The following is an 18,761-nucleotide window of genomic DNA, read 5'->3' as shown; positions in this document are numbered from 1 at the left end:
GTAGGCCTGCCTTGTACAAGCCTTGATGTGGGTGAAAACACAAGCTGGGGATTAACTGGCAGTCCCGCTGGACACAGTGATAAACTGCACAGAGAGGGCACTGGAATAACAGGGGCCAATTCAGGCCACATAGATGTTAAGCGGGTCAAGAGGGACGGCCTGGCTGGCCTGGGCTGTAAAATCACAGGTTCAGTCCCAGCCAGCTCGTGTCCATCATTAGCCATTTGTCCTGGGCAAGTGTCCTTGAGCAAGACACTGAATCCCAACCTGCTCAGGCACTGTAAGTAGCTCTGAAGAGTGGAGCTACTGAGTAAGAATAAGATTTTCCAAGTGATCAGAATCTTCGTGAAAGATCTGATATCAGCTCTTAAATGATGAGTGTCTTTTTCCATTGAAGGAGTGAAGAGCTAAATGTCATTAGTACTAGTACTACAAGCCTATGGAAACGAAGATGACCTATTTATGTTTTGAACAAGCCTGAGGCGGATCTCTTCAAATTTAAAAACCACAAATGGTAGAGGAACCGGACGCAAGCAGAGCTGTATGTAAGCTGCAAAACTCGTACTGTCCCTGAGCTGAATAGATATGGAATCAAAGATATTGTTTGATATGACATATCGGATATCATATCTGAACCTTGCGAATCAGAACTGATTTAGGAAATTGGTGCCAATAGCAAGCCCCACTGAAAAGGAGCATCCAGTATCCATAAACTGTACATTAGATGTTTTTTTTGCTAGAAAGGTGAATAATGTCATGAATAGGAAGTCACAAATGTCATTGCTTTGTTTGTTGACCTAAACACTATGTAAACAAACACTGTGTTAAGGGTGCAACTTGAGGTACACTGGAAAGCTGACTCACTGCCACACCTGAATATCGGCTATGAAATTTTTTTTTGGTTCAACTGGATCCAGTGAGACCACAGGCAGCCTGCACCCACTCAGAGGTGAACTAACAGGTGAGCAAACACACATCAATGCCAATGGGCCATGCCAACTGCCGTCAAGGTTGGAGAAACTTGTGAAAAACACAGGCTCCTGTTCCAAAACAAAACCAAGGCGAGTGCCCTGACACCCGACTGCATCACGCATGTCAAAGCTCCAATTATGAGATAGATCACATTCAAAGCATTCCATCTGGGACGCTAAGCAGGCTAAACATAGGCTGTCTTTTGTTTCGGTGAGTGAACTGAACGAGCAACAGAGCCCAAAGGAAGAAAAACAACCCTCTCCAAGAATCCCCAAATCAGTGAGTGTTTTCTTTGAAAATGCCGGGCACAGCTTTCTACATGGACTCCCTGTATGACTGTTTATCAAAAAATCTTGTGTAACTACCTTATGACAGCACCAACAGCCATCCCTACAAAATAGATGGGGGTATTTGTTAAAAGATGCCAAAATCAAACATGATTTTCTCTGACTGCCCGGCCCTACAAGGAAGCCTATCTGTGAATTCCACCACTGTCTATATTATTGTGGAGGAGGTGGCAGTGAAACCTATAATCAACACTGTCATCTGACTCCTCGGTTGGCCGGGGACCCCTGGAAGTCTTCGGACCCTGATTTAGCAACCAGTGACCTGAAGTGTTAGCGCTGGCAGGGGAGCAGCCCCGCCTAAGGCCACCCCTGCCTCAGACCGGTGGTCTGTCAGAGTGAGGCTCCGTGGTCCTCCAAAACAGGTGGATGGTGCCGGTCTAGCTACAGGGATCCCGCCCCTCGGACAGCTATGATAAGCGGTTAGCGGACTCACCGTGGACGTCTTTCTGGGCGATGTTCTGCGTCCGTATGAGGGAAGACAGCCGTCGGACATCGCCTTTAAACACACATTCGTGCACCGGGAAGTCTTGCCCGGTTCGGATGATGGGGTTCTTGTTGTTGTCATCGACGACATCCGTCGTTGACAGTGTGTTCGTGTTAGCATTGATCTGCGACTGCTGGTTCTGGTGCTGTTGCTGCTGCGTGGATGGCGACTTGATTAACTTGTGGTTGCTGAAGATTTTACTCGCCCTGCTTTTGCTGTTCGCCTTGGTGGTGGTGAAGGTCCCGGTCGCCGCCTCCTCGTCCGGCTCGAGTAAATCCTCCTCCTTGCTCGGTTTCTGGTCCTTGCGCAGGGAGCGGATCTTCTCTCCGGTCATTTTCTAAACCGTTGACAGTGAGGCAGAGGGTGCCGCCGTCGACGATGACCCTCCGGGCGAACAGATGCAATTCGCCAGCGGTACTTCACCCAAGAACTGGAAATTGCACAACATGAAAACAACTAATCCTCCGCTGAACATAAAAAACAACAGTCCACTCGAAGATAAACTGGTAGCGGCTCCCACTCGCTGATTTTAAATCCAAAAGTGTTCGCTTTCGCCTTGTTGACGAAAGTGTCCCTGGTTGCTGCACAACACAAGCGGCTCCAGCATCATTTGACTAGTACGGAAGATTTGTCTGTCGTCTTCCGCCTCACAGTATCGCGAGACTTCACAAAAGGTTACAATCGGTCACGGTCACTGTAATCATCTTATGGACCCAAGGTACCCGTGCGAACTTTCTGCTACTATTCATGACAACAACAACAACAACAACAATAATAATACATCTACAACAATTTACCATATTTACAGACTATCGGTGATTATTATTTGTAGTAATATTACTATGAAGAAAGTTGGAGAATATAACAACTTGTTTTATTATTGAGCAGTGATGTGTGTGATGATAACTGCTAACAATAACAATCACAAAAATATGTCTTGTTATTCACTTTATATAGAACATATTGGCATTCATATTATGACTGTGATTATCATATTACGATTATTATTAGCAGCAGTAGGGCTCACTATCAACATAATACAAATAGCAACAACAATAACAACAGTAATAAATATAACAATAACTATATCCCGTAAATATAACTTTTCTTTCATAATATTCTATGGTAAGTTTTATAATTATTAATGTGCATCTATTTGTATAGTGAAACGTACAAGGAGATTTTGTTTTAAAGTCAAATCCGATTTCTGCTTTTATTTTAAAACTATCTTTCACGAATTGTACCAATACTCATATAACAGAAAAACAAAAGAATCAAAAGACATAAAACAATTACGCGTGTGTGGATGGACGGGTGTGTGTGTGTGTGTGTGTGTGTGTGTGTTGTAATCCCCAGCAGTGCGTAATGTGACACACTGCGGTACAACAGGCACAGACAGCCTGAGTAACTTTACACTCAGAGTCTAAAAGCACTTCACTCCCTGTGCACTGTCAGTTTTATAAAGACGACTGCTTCTTTTTTTTATTCATATTCTACGTTTGAAAATAATTTGCCAGAGCACTTACAACACTGAAGGAACTCAGGCACAGTCATCTTCTCTTGTCTTATAACCGTTATTACACGGCCTCTTACTTTGTCTTTTTCTTGTTTTTATCTTATTTTTCTCATTCCGCTTCTTCTATCCACTTGGCTGGCAACATTCATTTTGCGTTATTTTATTTTACTATTCAACACATTTTCGGTCATGTATTGCCATCAATCATTTCCTCGGTCTCTTGATCACTTTGTTTCGAGAAGTGATGTATCAATTTGTGCAACTCGTTAGAAGAAAAATTGTTTTGTTGCAGTAATGTGAATAACGACTCACAAGGGCGTGTCATTTGTCAGAGCAGATGTATGCATTATATAGGATATACTTTGGTCTGTTAAAATGTGAAAATTATTTTATTTATTGGTTAATTTTAAGATTTATTTATTTAATCAGCCAACTAAGTAACTAACAGAGGATATTAGGAAGGCTGCCTGGTGTTAAAGGCACACAGCTGGACAGTTGTTTCCAGCCTCAGTTGAATTTACTTCAGAGGAGCCATGCAGGACAAGACTAATGAAATGAACATCTTTCTTAAAAATGTGTCATCTGTTATTGATGCCGTGATGCGGTAGTGACACACACAACGGCAGGGAGCGGGCGGCCTGTGGGGTCAGGGACCGGCCCGGTGCGCCCTCATGGCCCGCTGCCGCACACACATGTAGAGGAAGCGTGCCTCACAGCAGACACCTGATAGGTGCCGGTAACACCGAGTCATGACGCTGAAGCCGCAGCGCAGAGCACGTACGCCCCCTATGGCTCAGGCATGGAAATACTGATTTCCTGCCTCTGCCACCCTGACATGTAGCCGACAGAAATGCCGCACTGAAGGTCATCATTCCAGTCTTCTTGATCAGATTCATGTCTCCAGTGAAGGATAAAATGTTTCACTGTTGGTCGAGTATCAACCGCCTGTGAAAGTACACTGAAACACGTTTTCAAGGCTAAATGTCAGCTGTCAGCTCAAAAAATAGATCCCCTCTCCACTTCCCTTCACTGGCAGATTTGCGCTTTGTTCAGTCATTGTGTAAGCAGGTGCCCTCTATCAGCCTGATGCGTGGATGTTGGACTATTGCTTTTTTATTTGGAGGAACACAGCCATTTTAACTTTGCTCTCTCTGGCTTTGACTGGCTTTTGACTTACTACATAACCTACGTTGTAAGTTTTTCACGTCAGAGATTGTGATGCTGCGTCTCTTACAACATCAGACTAAACTGGTCAGTTAAATGGTTTGATAAAATAATGATAAAAAATAAAACAAGGCTATCAGTGTCCCTCCTTCTTATATGCCGCACTCACTCAAGTCATGGTATAGATTGCATCAGTGTTTAGTGAGGGGAAAAAATTATAGAGAGAACAGGTCACATGGGCCTGACGCCCCTGTTGATGCACCAATCAGTGAGCCTGTGCTGCTTGTGGTTGGGCGGTGATTGGGTAAAGGCAGACTAGCGTGTCACACTTGCCCATTAAATCATACATAATTCCCCTATCAGGATCACTCAACGGTAAAAGATACACATCCGACCCTGTGAGACAGTCAGCAACTGCGTCGCCGTGGCTCGACAAATGGCTTCAATGAACAACGAGAGCGACCTGTTCACCGGCTTCAGGACCGGCTTCAAGTCTTTTGCGACAGAGGCGATCCACGTTGGGCAAGAACCAGAGCAATGGAAATCTATGGCCGTAGTGCCACCAATTTCCCTGTCCACCACGTTCAAGCAGTACGGACCCGGAAAGCATGCTGTAAGTAGCCGGATCTGTTCAGACTTTTAGGGAGGGGGGCTTCCCCCGGCCGCATTGCCCGGGTGTGGAAGCGGCCGCTCCGCAGGGGATCTGACATAAGCCCCGGTGCCCCCATAATATCAGGGGAAATTCCCACGTTTGTTGAAGAGAGCACCCTCTGCGGCTTTTAATGATGAACGTTTTCAGTGTGTCGTTCATATGAAAAATATTTAATTTCTAAACACATATTTGCTTGATCTACTCATTGTTTACAGTGTGCGAATTATCTCGTAGTGTGAACATAATCTGACATTCATGATCCATGCATTTTTGTCAACAATAGTGTAAAACATTATCACAGCGGTAGTAATAATGGTTGTACTTTTGTTGCTGTTATTGTTGGGCTTTTTAAATAGGGATTTGAGTACAGCCGGAGTGGAAACCCCACGAGAAATTGTCTTGAGAAGGCAGTGGCAGCTCTGGATGGGGCAAAGTACTGTAAGTAGGCTAAACCTATCTGTCTGTGACAAACATATGGCAAAGGCTGAGGTCTCTAGGCGGATATCAACCAAATACTTTCACTCATAAACAGGAAATAACAGCACATAGGTCACTGTTCTTGATTTTTCCAGATGTTTGAATGTCTGTCTCCTACAAAGAGCATGTGAAGAATTTGTGGCTGCAGTTCTTAATGTGCATTTCTGTGCAGGTCTTGCTCTTGCCTCAGGTCTGGCTGCAACGATGACCATCACTCACATGCTCAAGGCTGGAGATGGTGTTGTCTGCATGGATGATGTGTATGGAGGTAAGAGAACACCCTGTGCTGCTTTGAGGCATGTGTGTGTAGGTGAGATGTGCTGTCCTGAAATATGATAGCTACCATTTGGGGAACAAAAAAAAAACGAACAAAAACGATGCTCGCTCTTACAAAACAATTGCTGGAGGTGATAGCAAGGCAGAGTGTGGCTTAGGACTGGATATATAGTCTGGGAACTACACATTTCATTTGTATACTTTTTATCGTTAGGTACAAATCGCTATTTCCAAAGAATCGCTGCTGAAGTTGGTCTGGAGGTGTCTTTTGCCGATTGCACAAAGCCACAGCTGCTCAAGGCTGCTCTCAAGCCCAATACAAAGGTAAGCCCGGGCACAAAAATATACAGTGTCAACTGTTGTTTGCAACTTTTCTGTTTCTCATCATTGCCGCTTTAGTCATGATTGTTTAGTTTTGACTTGTCACTGTTACTCCCTACTATTAGTGGTTTTTACGCTTCATGTTGCGTGTATTGCACCTGTCATGAGATAACAGTTTTGAATCATGTCGTAATTCACAAACATATGCGTCTCCTGCCAGTGGTAGCAATTATGGGTGTTTTTTTTTTTTTTTTTGTATCCTCTGCGGTGCCAGTGTTACACAACCTAAAACTTGGCAAACAACAACGCCTTTTGGCTCCAGCAAGCAGGTATGCAACATGTCAAGAATTAAAAGGTATGCTCTGTATTTTTCCTTCTGTAGCTGGTGTGGATCGAGACCCCCACCAACCCCACCATGAAAGTTGTAGACATCAAGACCTGTGCTGATTTGGTCCACCAACATAACAAGGACATAGTGGTAGTAGTGGACAACACCTTCATGTCTGCCTATTTCCAGGTGTGTGTGTGTGTGAGGGGAAATGTGCAGTGGATGCGATGTTATTTTATTTATTTATTTTTTAAATAATTTACTAGTTACCTATATTCGCTTCCAGACAGTGTTGTAACATGTCCTTGAACCCATGTTTGGTCTTGTGTGTGTGTGTGTGTGTGTGTGTGTGTGTCTGTCTATCTGTGCGTGTCTGTCTGTGCGTGTGTGTGTGTGTGTGTGTGTGTGGGTGGGACTCTCTAGCGCCCCTTGGCTTTGGGAGCTGACATCTGCATGTATTCAGCCACCAAGTACATGAATGGTAGGTACCCACATTCATACCTAAATGGGTTTAATCACTTTACTGGAATACATTTTCAGGTTGGATTTAATAGAGGTTAATTAAGCCAATAGATGATTAAACACACACACAAACAAGCATCTGATTTTTGCTTCATAAGATGTACCTGTTCATTTAGGCTTGCTAAGATATGAGCCTGAGTCTTATCCCTCTCATTTAATCGGCAGGTCACAGTGATGTAGTAATGGGCCTGGTCTCTGTGAGTCGGGATGATCTGTACGAGCGACTGAAATTTCTGCAGAATGGTGAGTAAGGGAAACAACAAATTCGGTTACCCTTGGAGGCTGCTCAGTGATCTAATAATCATCTTCATTGGCACATAAAACCAAAACGTCTGTGGAGATTCTTAGTCATCCAGATCATGATATGCAAGTAAGGTTAGAACAAAGTCGCCTGGACTTGATAGTAGGATTTCAGAAGACGTTTCGCTTCTCCTCCAAGAAGCTTCTTCAGTTCTGGCCGACTGGTAGGGAATCCCAGGTATTTAACCTCTGTGGGCTGTTGTCAGGGTAATTGATACCACTAATATGTAGGTGCTCCTAGGTGTTAACCATTATCATCGAGAGTCATTGGAGTCACCTGGTGTCAAGTGTGGTTGATCACTGTCACATGAGGTCAAGTGTGATTGGTGTTTCAATCTCCTGGGAAGGGATGACAGAACAGCATTATAGATGAGGAATAGATGGTGTCTGAGGCCTCTTCCTCTGTTGAGTGATGGTTTCTCTACTTTGACATAGATAGCCTCTTTCACTGCTCTTTCGAACCACCTGTCCTCCCTGTCCAGAATATGTACATTGTGGTCCTCAAAGGTGTACCCCTTGTCCTTCAGGTGTAAGTAAACCGCAGAGTCCTGGCCTGAGAAGTTGGCCAGGACACGGTGAACACGTTAAGACAGAAACTGGTCCAACCTAAAGGCCGCACACCCAAACACAAGAAAAGCAACCTGGTGTATGCAGTCCAATCCAGCGAGGACTGCACAGATTTATACATCGGAGAAACAAAGCAACCATCAAACAGACGCATGGCCCAACACAGGAGGGAAAGCCTACAGGAGCAGGTTGTTGCTGTAATCTTGGCAGTGCAGGACAATTTGTTGACCAGGGTTTTCCCAAGTCAGTCTGAGAGGACAGCATGGTGGTGTGGACAGGTTTTTTTTTCCCAGGAGAAAGAGTAGTTTTGTCTCGTCAAGACTGAGCTTGAGGTGTTGCACAGACATCTAAGCAATTCTGTCTATATTTTATGCAGAGATGAGCCCAGTAACTTGTGTTTTTGGGAGATAAGAGTTGAGTTTCATCAGCATAGCAGTGCTAGGAGGAACAACTAGAGGAGACCACATGGCCAAGGGGTAAGACATACGGAGACAACAGCAAAGGTCTCAGAACTGAGCCTGGAGGGACACCAGTGTTAAGAGTGCATGGTCTGGACAGAGATCCATTCCAAAGTGGTGCCCTAGTGGTTCACTTGGTAGAGAGTGTACCATGTACCATTTAGGCTAGTTCTTGTTGGAGCTGCCCAGGTCAGATTCCGGCCGTTGCTTTTTGCTGCATATCATCCCCTCTGCCCTGTCCTTTCAGTATCTATTTGCTATCATTGTCCATAAAGCAAAAATTAAAAAAAAAAAAAAATCCGAAAAAAGGAGATCCACTCCAGCAGACTTGGTGAAAGCAATTGACTAAGTACGATTCAAGTGTGGAGTGTGAAGTGTGAAGATTGTGTAATACTAAGCTCAGACAGGATGGAGAGAGGGATTTGGTTGTCAGCTATGTCAAAGACAACAAACAAGTCAAGTATAAGGACGGAGGAGAGGGATGAGGCCTTGGCCATATGTAGAGCCTGTAGGCCAGCCGGGAAAGTAGTGTCTGTACAGTGAGAAGCCTTGAAATTGGATTGAACTGTGTCCAGGAAGTTGTTCTGAGGGAGATAGAGGGAGAGTTAATTGGAAACTCCTTGTTCAAGGTTTGTGGATAGAAAGGAGAGAAGAGATCTGTAGTTATGGACAACAGCAGGGTTGAGGGATGATTTCCTATAGTTGAAACTCGACTTTATCAATCTTTAAAACAACAGGAACAAAGCCTGAGGACAGGGAATTGATAAGGGTAGGGTGGAACGTACCAATTGTTTGTAGGATTCAGAAGCCAGGTGGTGGCTCGGTTGGACCTGACAAGTGTGAGGTCATTTTCTGGGGAGAGAGGAGTGAAGGAAGCAAGCCCAAGTTAACATGTTCCCTAGTTTGTAAATGACGTAACTATCCAGATGTGGAGCTCATGCTACTCTGTGCAGTTAACAACTATGACGGAATATTTGGGTGGAGCCAAACTACTTTTCTTGTTTGAACTAGTCTCAGCTAGTCAATCTCCAGTTTTGTCCTGTTTGTCACAGAACATTGCAGATGAATGTACCATTCCCTGCTAAACTTGAAATAACTCATAGGTACATCTCCTCCAGATCATAGTCCCTGAAGAAGAGCTTTTAACAAACTAAATTCAAATGTCCACAGTCTCTAAATTAAGCCACATATGTTACCAGAAGCAACAGACAGTTTTTGTAATTTGGTTATGGCAGTTAAGTATTTGAATGCTTCTAAGTTGTAGCAATAAGACACCATTTCATTCCTCTTCTTCTATTACGACATTACTGGTTAGACCACATGTCAAAATGGCATGACATGTGACATGTAGAGTCACACACAGTAGAACAACAGCATGCATTTATATAAACTTTCTATAACTAAATATACTATATACTTTATACAATCTTATACTTACTTATTGTATTTATCATAAACCAGGAAGTATTTCAGTGAGATTGCAGTCTCTTTTACGATCTCTTTTATGGTAATTATGATTGTAATTAAAACTTGTTTCACATTAGAACCCTCAATAGGGAATAAACAATAATCGTGTGCAACTGAAGAGAAGAGCAAGTTAAGTGTGGCAGTTTTTTTATGTGTAAAAATGCATTGCATGATTTCTGTGTCAGACATTCCCTTATGTCGTGTTGTGCCACCCTCATTCAGTGGAATGGTTATTTCAATCTGACCTACATTCGCTCATCAAACATCCAAAATATGCTCCTGAGGCCAAGCTTCTGCACTCAGATATAAACCCTTACAGAAAGGAGTCTTTGTCTATGTTTGCCACAGTTGCCCTGATCTGGGGTTTGTGAGACTTTGTAACCCCTCTTCATGTGATCTTGCCCTGGTTCAGCCCTTGGTGCGGTGCCATCTCCCTTTGACTGCTTCCTGTGCAACCGCGGGCTGAAGACACTGCACCTGAGGATGGAGCAGCATTTCAAGAACGCCATGGCTGCTGCCAAATTCCTGGAGGCAGACCCCAGGGTGGACCGTGTCATCTTCCCAGGTGACCTGTTAGAGATTTATCACTCTCGAATTATAAGCCTGGTATTATTGTGGTGCCAACATAGAGTGTTGCATCCTCCAGAATATTCCACATATCCTCTCATGACACATTCAGGTATCTGAGTTGTGGCTGTGCACAGGAACATCTGCAATTGCATATACATGTGTTTTTGGTCTAACCCAGGTTTAGTAAAAACAATGTAACTGACATAATTTGCTTGACACAGCCAAATGAAGACAACTTGTTCAAACCGGCACAAACCCCATGTGTAAACACGTACTTCTGGTATGGCTTGTTACATCGCCGCATGTTTCACCTCAGGTGGCCGTTAACATAAATACTAGGCGTCTGACTGTTTGTTTTCTCCTCGAGGTAGGCCTGCCTTCTCATCCCCAGCATGAGCTGATGAAGAGACAGTGCACAGGATGCCCAGGGATGATTACCTTCTACATCAAGGGCAAACTGGAGCATGCCACCGCCTTCCTCAGCAACCTCAAGGTGATTTAGAAGTGGATGTTTTAACTGATTTGCACACTATGACAACTGCTGATTTGCTCGTTTCATGTTTAGCAATGGGTGATGATCACCGTAAAGCTAGTGGGCCTGCGTTGACAGATTCTCAGGCTGATTCAGATCTGCTAAGAGACAGCAAAGGAAAGGAAGAAACACTGTGGAGCTGTTTAGTGGCCAGCAATAGTAGACTGCTGTGAATCATGAGGAATTCAAGATGCTGCTGAAGAAGAGTTCACTCACCTTTAGTGTGATGTTAGTTTCAAATAAAATTTCATGAACCATATTGTTCATCGCCACTCTAATGTAAAATCTAAACTTGCAACAGTTGAGCCATTGGATTCATTAAGGGTTTCATACATAACCCATGATTCAATTATGTATGGATTTTTGGTGCTTATTTTAAAGCATAATTTTAACTTTCTTTGGTTATATTGTTACTTGGGTGGTATGAGCACACATGGTTGTGAAATACCCTCATTAGTTACTCTGTGCTCCCCTGGGCTTCACTATCAGGTTTCCTCCTGGCACAAAGCTGTTATGCAGAAGTTTCCTGCACTCACTACATGCAGGAAATACTTTCCCGTTCAAAAAAGAAAATAAAACTAAACGAGCCATTTAATTTCCTCAAAAGGGTAGAGGGACTTGTTTTTACATGGTCATGTTGGCTTTTGTCTAAGACCTGTTGTTGCTATATATTTTATATAATCCACTTTGTGTTTATGTGCTAAAAGAGTTATTTGGAGAGCTGTTTTGCTGCACTATGCATGCGAATGGAGAAATAGCAATAACAGCATTCTGGATTAGCAGCCCAGGGGAGCAAAAAGCAAATAATAACAAACAAATTATATTTTCCCCTTTAAAATTGGCTCCATAAATTACTTGGGAGCCCTTTCAATGAATTGCATTACATCCAGAAAGTGCTGATTCATGCAAGTGTTGTAAGTGTTTTTTGGATCTTTTTTTCTGTGTGATTCTCATGTTGAGAAATCTGATGCTGTTTTTTTTTTTTTTTTTAGCTCTCCAGTAGGGGAGCTGTTGACCATAGGTGGAAAGACTGAACTCATGTAGAGGTTTCAATAACCCAACTAAATTTTAGTGGCTACAAAGAAAACTCAAATACATAGATAAGCAACTCATTTTTTGCATGTTGAAGCTTGCAAAAAATGATTAAAACAGGGAATGTCAGGTCACTATCAGTCTGAGATTTTGTTGTGGTACCGTTGCTTTGTGTTGTTTGAGAGGCTCATGACTGACTTTATTTCTACTGAAAATCAAATGACCTACACACTCACTGTTAGTATCTCTAACAATTAAAACTTAACTACATGAACATAGATTACAGTTGCCATTTACTAAGCCGGATGTTTAATAAGCCGGATGTGTGTCACAGTCTTGAATATGAATTGAATTGAATTGAGATTTGAAGGTTTAAATTACCTGTGACCAAGTTAAAAATCAACCAGTTATATTCAGTTTCATACTAGTATTCATCTCTGCCCATGCCTAACCAAACCACAAAGTTTAATCCAAACATATTACTGTGGTTTAGGTAGCTGTAAATGGTTACTAAGCAGTACTTTGATTTTGATGCCACTGGACTTGATGTGCGTACTGTTTGTGGATGATAACGTTCGATCACCTCACATTGCCCGTTGTCTTTTAATTTCAGCTGTTTGCAATTGCCGAAAGCCTTGGAGGATATGAAAGTTTAGCAGAGCATCCGTAAGTATCCATAGTGACGCCTCATTAGATGGTTGAATTGCTAGTTTCCTTGCTTAAGTCTGGTCTGATTTTGTTCAGAGAGGTGGGAAAAAAATGCAAAAAAAATCATGTATTGCATTGTGAAATAATTGAATTTAATTTGTAAAGAACTAAATGAAACAAAGCGCAACAAATGAAAAACAAATGTAACAACAGCTATAGCACTTGATGTATTTCAAATAGTCTATGACACTTACAAAGATTTATAGGCTACATAAAGGCTTTGATTTAAGTTTTAAAAGTAAGTAATGGCAAGGTAATGTAACACACACAAACTAAGGATAATCACAATTCAGTGCACCAATCAAATGCATGGTTATACAACTGCATATACACTTGCTTGCTTTCAACAATGAGGAAAAAAAGAGTATTGTTTTTGGAACTGTAATTGAATTTTGAGTGGCCAGACCCACATATAAAATTTAAACAACACCAGCTGAATCTTAACCTAATGAGCACAGTTTTGCATGAAAAGCTGTGGTCGGTAGAAACAGTTTTTCTCTGAGCTGCCTCTGCACCGCTGTCACTTAATGAGGAGCGCCACAAGGGAGCAGCAGTGTTCAAGAGGAAAACCGGCAGGGACTTTTCCCAGCGTCTCACAAACAGTTTATTCCCACTGCGACTCATAGCAATGTTGTGAGACTCTTTATCTGCCAAAGTATTTGCTGTATTAAATTTGAGCAAAAATAAACAGCTGCTCCATTTGCTATGTTGTGTGACATTTCTACTTTAGGGCCATAATGACCCATGCATCAGTGCCAGAAAAGGAGAGGAATGTCCTGGGGATCAGTGACACGTTGATTCGACTCTCTGTCGGCCTGGAGGACGAGGCAGACATCATCGAGGACTTGGACCAAGCTCTGAATGCTGCTGTAAGTGCAAACAATGAATTACTGGTCAACCAGTCAACCTGTCAACCAAGTCTTCGGGAGATTGGCCCATTGGTTAAGCATTAAGTGGTGAGAACCAATACATGTGACCTCACTAGACCTTTATCCTATGTTAAACGTGAAAACATGGACACCTGCTTTTAAGATAAATGGGAGATAATCTTGAATGACGTGGTTACATGTGGCAGTTGTGTGTCAAAGATTGGCACAATTTATAAATAAAAATCTAAACAGAGCTTGTTTTGAACAAGCCTGGCCTGCTCTCTCTTTTTCAAAAGCAAATGATGGGAATGGGAGCCTGCGTGCAGCTAAAATTAACTACAGTAAGGGTGAAAATATGGTTTCTGGCTTGAAATAGTTCCAAAAATAAAGTTGTATTGAGTAAATAATATTATTTTTAAAATTGGGAAGTGCACAGGCCGTATGATTTAAAAACTACAAACGCCTTTGTGGCTCATGAAGGTAAATTTTCTTACTTAGCGAGTTCCATGCAGTTATTTCACAGTGTTGGCATGAGGGTCTCAAGCTAATGATCTGCCGGGTACACGTGCATGCTTTCGGTGTGGACTTAAGTTGACCAATCTTACACCTGTAGCTTTGTAGCCAGACACAGGCTGTCTGGCTTGCTAATGATTAATCAAAGTGTAAACACCCTGACGGCGGGCTGTTGGTTATCAGCTCATACTCAACAGGTCATATTGACTCTCAAAACTATGCAGGATGTCACATGAGTCATGATCCCGCTTTTGTGGTCAGTCTTTAATACGGATACCTTTATTGTCATTGCACGTGTACAACATGTACTTATTTCAATTATTTACTCATGCCCTCAAGTTTCCTCGAGGTGATTTCTATTCTCCCAACAGTCAGAATGGATGATCAGTTTGAAACCAAACAAGTACCGCTGCAGACACACAATTTGCCACCTCTCTACTTTACCTCGGCCTAATTTGTCTCCTTGAGAGCGGGCCACAGAGCGGTAACCTGCAGAAACATGGGATATCTTTCTTCCTTTTTTTTTTTAAAGCCACACAGTGGGACGAAAACAATGAGACACACCTGTCAAATAATGACAAATAGGGCCTGGTCAAGCAGAGGCAATTACCTCAGGAGCATTTTGTGTAGAGCGAGCCAGACCCAGAAGGGACTGCAGACCAGGGCTGAGTGAGGCAGGTGGCGTGTTCACACTGTGCACTCCCTACAGGGCTGTGGTGCACCCACCCATCCCGTAACACACAGCCACCCCCCCGCCCCCTCCCTCTGCCGCATGGTGGATTCACCATGCATCCTGATGGCTTGAGGAAAGAGGATTCTGCATCTCTGCTGTTGATTGAGGCACGTCCACTCTCGGGGGATGTTGTTTCATTTACACTCACTCAGCATTTCCCTGACAATCTGTAATGTCGATATGCCTTTCACATAGTCCGTCTCCCTCATGCTACCATATTACCAGATGAAAAACCTTCATGGATTCTGTGTCTTGCACACACAGACATGCTTCGCCTTGGAAAGAAAAAGATTTCTTCTTCATGAGAGTCATAGATGGCTCACAGTAAATGCAACAATATTCATAGAGTTGACTTTTTTTCAGCAGCTTTTCTCAAGCACTGTCTATTGCGGTGCACTTGTTCTTCTTAGTTTTGGCATGGCTAGTCCAGACAGCTGCATTTTTATCACATCTCTGTTTCTCCCTCTGCCTCTCTCTCTCTGTCTTGGTCTTTTTTTTTTTTTTTTATCAGAGAATGGCTAGCCATCTTCTGTTTTATTACATCTCTCTCTCTCTCTCTCTCTCTCTGTCCGGCCATGACTGGTCTACACGGCCAAGGTTTTGAGGCATCTTTATGTGAAGTAGATTTAGTTTGAAATTGTGTTCCATCCTGACTGAAAAGGTAATGGACTGGATTTTCTCTTAACATTTTTCTTGTCTTATTGCACATAAAAAGCAGTTGCATGAATGCCGAGTGAAATGTGAATAGGAAATACATGACCGGTACTCAATAGCTCATCTAACACCACTTTACCTGGCGAAAACACCAAGTCGAATCATTATGTATCATCAAAAAACGGCATTCATTGAGCCGTGGTGTGCTGGTTTTGGATACATCACCTTTTGGCTTCACTTAAACTGCCTTTTCTGCCCGAGGCAACTGAATATGGCCGGCGGCTCCTCTCCTCAGGACTCACATAATGTCTGTGAAGCGCACTGCTGTCTGTCCAGCAAATGGAAATTAAATGGAGACATATCTCTAATAATTGCCGGCGGTCCCGGGGAAAGGCATGTCTGATGGGTGAGGTGTTTAATTACACGCGACAACAGGTCAGATCCGGGACACTCCATTAAAATTTCCGGTCAAGCATCCTCTTCTTGAAGATGCTTTGGAATCACTAACTGGTCCGAGGTCAGCCGCAAGTCCCAAACAGCCTCATGGCCCCATCTTGGATTCTGCAGCTCAAAATGCAAGCTCTTGGGTGCTGTACTGAGCCTTTTCTCTGTTCACACTGCCTCATCCATTTGGCATGGATCCCATTTCAGCCTCATCAGACTTGGATGGCAGTGAGATAATATTGGCTGCGCTCCCTCCCCTCTTCCTCCCAATAAGACGGGAGGCATCATTTTAGAAAAGTCTCATCATGTTGATGTACTCTGGTATTTGGGCTGTCATCTGTTGCTTCCTGTTGCTGTTGCATGCAGATTGGATTGAATATAGATTTCATCAGCCAATTTTTTTCCCCTTTTTCCTTTTAACAGCATCCAAAGAAGGTATAAAACGTCTCCCGGGTGTCCTTGAGGCCGGTGTCGGAGCAGTCGATGACGCAACAAAGATGGGGGATACCTGACGTTTTACAAAGGTGGCAGATCAACAGATGGTACCTCAGCCTGATGCACAAATAGTGTAGATGTATCTTATCAGGGAGCAACCTGTTCTGAAAAGAAAAGTCAGAATGATGCTTTGTGAATAATTAACATCATTTTTACATAACTTTCTTTTTAATGCTAATTTGAATAGAAAAAAAAAAACATCAATTGTAATCTTTTATTTATCTCATGGAGCTTTTGCTGTGTTTTTATTTTTGTATGTGTTTTGTTTGACTTTTTGTTTTGTTTGGAGGGCTTTGATGGAGCAAAGTGATAAAAGGTCCTAATCATTCAAAACTGGTATGAGGGTTTCTGCAGCAAAGCACCATACAGCATTTTTTTCCCTTGCAATCCTTACTCAAAAATCTGGGATGGTAGCGTCCTGCTTTGATGTCATTTCCAAGCCTGCAGTGCAAAAAATTTCATACGTAAACATATGTGTAAGCAGTGGTGGACAATAACAAATTACCTTTGCTGACATATATTTTTATCTGTGCTTTACTTGATTATTTGTTTTTTGGAAACAACTTTTACTCCACTGCATTTCAAAGACAAATATTATACATTGGACTCCATTACATTTCTATGAAGGTTGTCATTACTTGTTACTTTTAAGCAGAGTTTTGAAGTCAGCTGTTTAATTTTTTTTCTCTTCTAAAACGCGACTGGGCACACGTAAAAATGTAAAAGCGGAAATACCTCATCCAGCTCTGTGAAACAAGTACAAGCAAGACATCTGCTTTCAAAGTAAAACTCATCCGTTCCATTTTGTTCATAAAGAGCAAATAACTAACCCAGTGGTGGTGGTGAAGTACATTTGTGTAGCATTCATGAAGGTGATTTCAGAAAGTTCCGTAAATGCATTGTTAAAACAATACAGCAAAGTGCTGATGGACTTTTGAATAATTGACTTTTTTAAAGGCAAATGCTGTTCTTTAGCTCAAGTAAAACTTGACAGAGCAACCTTCACTTGCAGTGGAGTAATATTTGACCAGGATTATCTAAACTAGAAGTAATTGTGTCCTTTGTCCACGGCTGTATGTGTTTATAGTTTCTCCCTATCCATTTCATTCATCATTTTATTTGGACATGTTTGAACCAGTGGCATCCAGAATTGACCTGAGGGACCACACACAGTCATTGGATATTCATGACAACATCACTTTCCTAGGCACATTCATACTATACAGTCCAAGCTCGTATCGCCACCTAGTGTTCCCAAGTCAGAAATCTCCTCTTGGCTGTGAACAAAAACATCAGAGCATGAAGCTGCCCTCTCTCCACATCGCCTCTGTCTCCAGTGATTCTAAGCAGAGTCTCATTAATTTAGTTACACAAGCAAAAGAATCATTTGATGCCAGTTTTATTTGACTAGAACTCAATATTCTGTTTCATCAGGTGTATGCCCAGTAAAGGGAAAGAGGGGAAACATACTACCTAAGTTTTAGTCTAATTCAGGATATGAGCAGTGAGAGAGCGTCAGGTGCACACTCGACTCCTGCCTTCTGTTTGAGAACAGATCTTCTTGGCAATGAATAATGAGGTTGCTATGAGATTATTTCTCAAAAGGGTTCATGTGCTTCCCTGAGCTCAGAACAAAAAACAAAGTGTCTGCCAGTTCGGGGCACTGAGTCATGTTGAGGGGTTTGGGGTGGGTGGGGGGTAGGGGTAATCTGTTGGGAGTGCAGGTTTTACCGAGACGCTCTCTCACTTGTTTGCTCTCAGCCACATATCACATAACTTCCCAAGTACACGCTTCATTTGGGACAGACCACTCCTGATCAATGTCATTTGTGTGACCACCAAATCCATTAAAATCAGTTTGCTGTCCAAGTCTCCGTGTCTCTCACTTCCTCGAAACCATCCCTGTGCAAACACAAGCACTGTAATTGTGAGTTCAGCACCAGTAACCCAGGAAAGTCAATATGCCAGATTCAATTTGGCCTAGATAGTGCTATGCTGCACTCAGGGGCTTTGATAGGTAGTTTAAGATGGATCAAATGAGCCGGTCAGACTCCTAATGACCAAACCATCAATAACATTTCCACAAGGAGATTGAGGAGCCTTAGGCCCCTGTACAAGACTAATTATCATCCCTAAGTATTTGGTTCAGTGCAATTTTAATTTCCTGTCACCTCCAACCATGTAATGGATTTTCCATCTCTGAGGAGTTTAGGGGGGTACTAGGTTGTGAAGGAGCTATTCTCTATGTGTGAAAGCCCTACTTCAAGTCTCAGTACCCTGTCAAATCGGTTTAAATTTGTAAGCTTAAGTGTTAATTTGGCAACTGCTATAATACTTCACACGACATTACAAGAGACGGC

General features: G+C 42.6%; 2 protein-coding genes across 2 annotated transcripts in view; one reads left to right on the top strand and one right to left on the bottom strand.

The window, feature by feature from the left end:
* Window positions 1-2,413, bottom strand: part of LOC115358396 (ankyrin repeat domain-containing protein 13C) — a 37,151-nt gene extending 34,738 nt beyond the window's left edge. Inside the window, exon 1 of the mRNA XM_030050362.1 lies at window positions 1,753-2,413. Coding sequence (XP_029906222.1) covers window positions 1,753-2,137 — 385 coding nt within the window. The 5' untranslated portion in view covers window positions 2,138-2,413. The remainder of the gene's footprint in view (window positions 1-1,752) is intronic.
* Window positions 2,414-4,828: 2,415 nt separating this feature from the next.
* On the top strand, window positions 4,829-18,271 carry LOC115358193 (cystathionine gamma-lyase). The gene is made up of 12 exons (XM_030050057.1): window positions 4,829-5,096; window positions 5,492-5,573; window positions 5,785-5,880; window positions 6,103-6,212; window positions 6,592-6,726; window positions 6,961-7,018; window positions 7,225-7,302; window positions 10,264-10,416; window positions 10,793-10,914; window positions 12,599-12,651; window positions 13,424-13,562; window positions 16,330-18,271. Exons 1-12 carry the CDS (start codon window positions 4,920-4,922, stop codon window positions 16,345-16,347), a joined length of 1,221 nt encoding a protein of 406 aa, XP_029905917.1. The 5' UTR covers window positions 4,829-4,919; the 3' UTR covers window positions 16,348-18,271.
* The last annotated feature ends 490 nt before the right edge of the window (window positions 18,272-18,761 follow it).

Source organism: Myripristis murdjan, chromosome 4, assembly GCF_902150065.1.
Source record: "Myripristis murdjan chromosome 4, fMyrMur1.1, whole genome shotgun sequence".
Taxonomy (NCBI): domain Eukaryota; kingdom Metazoa; phylum Chordata; class Actinopteri; order Holocentriformes; family Holocentridae; genus Myripristis; species Myripristis murdjan.
Note: the sequence above shows the minus strand (reverse complement) of the source record. Positions and strands in the feature narration are given on the sequence as shown.

What these genes read in the sequence shown, in the direction of transcription:
- LOC115358193 (XM_030050057.1), top strand. Translation starts at nt 4,920, where the DNA reads ATGGCTTCAATGAACAACGAGAGCGACCTGTTCACCGGCTTCAGGACC. An exon ending in TCTGGATGGGGCAAAGTACT is followed by an intron (nt 5,574 to 5,784) that starts GTAAGTAGGCTA and finishes ATTTCTGTGCAG; the next exon opens with GTCTTGCTCTTGCCTCAGGT. An exon ending in TCATGTCTGCCTATTTCCAG is followed by an intron (nt 6,727 to 6,960) that starts GTGTGTGTGTGT and finishes GGGACTCTCTAG; the next exon opens with CGCCCCTTGGCTTTGGGAGC.